Here is a 3,828-nt window from a genome sequence, read left to right on the forward strand (position 1 = left end):
GAATGACATCAAGAGGCTGACTCCCAACTACACAGTGAGTGTAGTTCCCCTCTCCATCTCCCTGCTCTCCCTCTCTTGTGGACGTAAGCCAGGCTCAGCAGCGGCCGATCAGGATCCCACAGCTCTGTGGGGTCCTCTGAGTTCAGGCAGTCAGGGAAGGCTTCCAGAGGAGACGACCTTGGGCCTGGAGCTGGAATGGGCAAACTTTCTGTGAAGGGCCAGATTGTGAGTATTTTAGGCTCTGCCAACCTAAATACTCATACTCAATTCTGCTGCTGTATTGAGAAAACAACCAGAGACAAAACATAAATAAATGGGTATGGCTATGTTCCAATATAGTTTTGTTTGTGGATACTGGAATTTGAATTTCAGATCATTTTTACATGTCATGAAATACAAATTCCTGGTTTTCAGTCATTTAAAAATGTAAAAACCATTCTTGGCTCACAGCACTACAGTAACAGACAGTGGGCCAGATGTGGTCCCTGGGCCCTAGTTTGCCAACCCCTGGTCTGTCACCTAGGCAGGAGTGTCCCAGATAGAAAGGAGGGGAAGGCAAGCCTTGGAGGCAGAGGAAACTCTCTGGACAAAGGCTTAAAGGTGAAAAACAGAATCACAGCCAGGGAAGGGGCTAGATCATGGTGGCTGGCCCAGGGCCTATGGCAAAGGGAGTTTGGGATTTGGTTGTGAAAGGGTTGGGAGATGCATGTCAGCATGCTGAGAGGTGAGCCACGTGAAGGCCCCGGGTCGCTGGCCTCCATGTGCAGTGAGAAAACTGCCTCAGAGAGGTAAGGGGCGGGTCTAGAGCCCTGCTTTTCTTTCCCTTCCACCTGGAAGGGCTGCCTCAGGTAGTCCAAAGGTACACTTGTCCCCCTGTGTTCTACCAAGATGGGGAACAGGAAGAGACTTCAGTGGGGAGGGAAGGGGAGGTCAGTACAAGGGAGTGCATTGTGGGGCCAGTGGTGGTAGAGAGGACCCACTGATCATGAGAGCCAGGGGGAGGAGCTGAGCAGGCCAGATCGCATTCAGGTCCCACAGAGCTGGCCAGCGTGGGCAAGGGCTGCTGCATGAGGGGCACCAGCCTGCTGGGCTTGGCTTAACAGGTAGGCTTGGGGCTGCATGGCATGTGGGGGCCCTGGCCAAGGCAGGCAGATGGCAACCCCCCAGCAGCATGGAAGGCAGGATGAGGAAGAGCCTGGAGACCGGGAAACCCCTACCCAGCCCTCCAGGCCCTAAGCTCCCTATCTACACCCCCAGCTTGGAGCCAACGGCTACGTATTTGCCATTGACCTGAATGGCTGCGTATTGCTTCACCCGAACCTCAAGCCCCAGGTGAGCCAGGTAGGGTGGCCTGCAGGGTGGGGTAGGGGGGGTGAACCCTGTGAGAGCGGGACTCCTGACTTCCTACCCGGCCTCCCCTAGACCACCAACTTCCGGGAGCCTGTGACCCTGGACTTCCTGGATGCAGAGCTGGAGGATGAGAACAAGGAGGAGGTAAGGAGAAGAAGGAAAGGAGGGATGGGCGGGGAAGGAGAGGCACCCGGAGCAGGGAAGGGTCGGGGCTCCGCCCTTCACGTCTCATGCCCTTCCAGATCCGCAGGAGCATGATCGATGGCAACAAGGGCCACAAACAGATCAGAACCCTGGTCAAGTCCTTGGACGAGGTGAGAAGGTGGGGGAAGGGGGACAGCAGGTCGGGGTGGGGGTGTCACACCCTCAAACCCCCCCACTTCACCCCTGCCTGCTGCCCCAAGTACCTGACCCAGCATTTTCTCCCAGAGGTACATAGACGAGGTGACGCGGAACTACACCTGGGTGCCCATAAGGAGTACCAACTACAGGTGAGCCGGCCGGCTGGGCAGGCAGGGAGGGGCCGGGGGCCCCAGAGCCTGAGCCCTGCTGGGGCTCCCTTCCCACCCCCAGAGCCCCAGAGCCTGAGCCCTGCTGCTCCTCCCTCCCTTACCCATGTGCCCATTCTCCCCAATCCTACCGGGGCTTTCAGCAGCCAAGACTGCTCACTTCTCACCCTCTGGGTGCTCAGTCCCCAAGGGTCTCTGGCTGGCCCTTCATGAACCAGCAGTGTCTCCTGGGAGCGCAGGGCAGAGAAAGGTCAGAGCATCTGACATCTCCCGGCTACCCCACCGCACTCTACACCCCTCCCTCCCGGCTTTGGTTGTATCCCTGGATGTCTGAATCAGGATGTCATCCCTCTGCGGCCATCACAGCCCCAGAGCCGCTCCCCCGGAGGGTCAGGCCCAGTCAGTACCCGCTGGCTATATTCCGTGTGCCTCATGGTCCCCTCCTTCACACTACAGTGCCAGCCCACGACTGCCCTCACTGTGTCAGTGCCAGCCCTCATCTCTGGGGACTCTGGACCCCGCTCTCATGGGGGTGGCAGCACCCCCACCCCCACAACCTAGCTCACTGACCGTGTTCTGCCCCTTGTGAGTGTGCTGCTGGCCAGATGGGGGAGGCTAGCTGGCCAGGTGATGTGATGGGGGGAGGCTACTGGGGTGAGGGACAGGATGGGGAAACTTGCCTTGGGACTGGGAGTTCGGAGGCCTCCAGGAGAGTCTGGGACTTGGCGGGTCCGGCCCCTAGACCATGAATGTGGCACAGCAAACCAGGGAGAGGCGTACCTGGTGGTCTCCAAGGCCACGGGGAGGAGGGTGCTTGCAGTGTGGCCTCCCCTTCCCAGCTGTGACCTCTGCTCCCCACCTCCCCTCCTCCCCAGCCTCGGGCTCGTGCTTCCACCCTACAGCACCTTCTACCTCCAAGCCAACCTCAGCGACCAGATCCTACAGGTCAAGTGTAAGTGGCCCGGCCCCTGCCTGCGCCCTGCGCCCTCGCCTCTGCCCCTGCACTCTGGCCGGCCCCAGGCAGCACAGCCAGCCGCTTGTGGCCGGGTGGCCCCTCCTGCCCACTCTGCCCACGCCCCCCCCCCCACCAGGTGCCCGCAGGTTGGGGGCACCAGCCATCGGAAAGTCTGTGGAACTCTGCATGCTCGCCTTTTCTCAGATTTGGTTCCAGACCATTCTCTCATGGTTTCCGTTGAGGTTTTTGTTTTTGCCTTCTCCTCCTCCGTGTCTTCCCTCCTGAGCCTGCCTCCCCCCACACGCCCCTGGGGGCTGAGTTCTTGGAAGACACACCCTCCTCTCATCTCGCTCGCCCCAGCTCCCCCGTGCAGCTCTCTCCCCCAGTGGTACCACCCCCTGGGTCTCCCCCCACTCTGCCCCCCAACTCGTCCTCCCTTATCTTCCTCTCACCTCCTCTCCCACCTTCTTCCTCCATTGCCTTCCCGCCTCCCTTCCACTCCACCTTTGCCTCTCCCTCTCTCCTCCCGTTCCTCCATTCCCCTCCCTGAACCCGCACCTTCTCTCTCTCCCTCCCTCTGCTCAGTCCCTCCATTTCGGTCCCACACATTCCCTCCCCCCCACTCCCCCGTTCAGCCTCTCCCATGCTCTCCTCCCCCTTCCCCTCCTTTGCTCCTTCCTCCCTCCTTCCTCCCGGCCTCTGCCCCCGGCCCACCCCGCCTCGTGCACCGTTCCTTCTTCCCAGCTCCTCTGCCTGTGGCTCATCCCTGCATGTCCTGCTCACCCTGGGCCTCCCCCAGAGGCCTCCGGGAGCCTGTGGCCCCGCCTGCCCACCGCCCGAGGTCACTGGGAGGGAGGCTGGGGCTCCGGCCCCACCGGGAGCCCCCCCGCCCCCCTACCCCGCACCTGCCTGGCCGACTGGGGCTCATCTCCTTTGAGTTTTCTCGCTCTCTCTTTCTCTCTCATGTCGTTTTTTTGCAAGAAGTTTCCTTTCGGTATGATGATGAGACACAAT

The 3,828-nt window shown here is 60.5% G+C and overlaps 1 protein-coding gene across 1 annotated transcript in view; it reads left to right on the forward strand.

Moving 5' to 3' along the window:
• CACNA2D2 (calcium channel, voltage-dependent, alpha 2/delta subunit 2) overlaps window positions 1-3,828 on the forward strand; it is a 70,525-nt gene that overhangs the window by 57,661 nt on the left and 9,036 nt on the right. Inside the window, exons 16-21 of the mRNA XM_010851950.1 lie at window positions 1-34; window positions 1,258-1,332; window positions 1,423-1,494; window positions 1,593-1,664; window positions 1,780-1,841; window positions 2,735-2,811. The exon at window positions 1-34 is cut by the window's left edge and continues 15 nt beyond it. Coding sequence (XP_010850252.1) covers window positions 1-34; window positions 1,258-1,332; window positions 1,423-1,494; window positions 1,593-1,664; window positions 1,780-1,841; window positions 2,735-2,811 — 392 coding nt within the window. The remainder of the gene's footprint in view (window positions 35-1,257; window positions 1,333-1,422; window positions 1,495-1,592; window positions 1,665-1,779; window positions 1,842-2,734; window positions 2,812-3,828) is intronic.

Source organism: Bison bison, unplaced genomic scaffold (assembly GCF_000754665.1).
Source record: "Bison bison bison isolate TAMUID 2011002044 unplaced genomic scaffold, Bison_UMD1.0 scf7180017864304, whole genome shotgun sequence".
Lineage (NCBI taxonomy): Eukaryota > Metazoa > Chordata > Mammalia > Artiodactyla > Bovidae > Bison > Bison bison.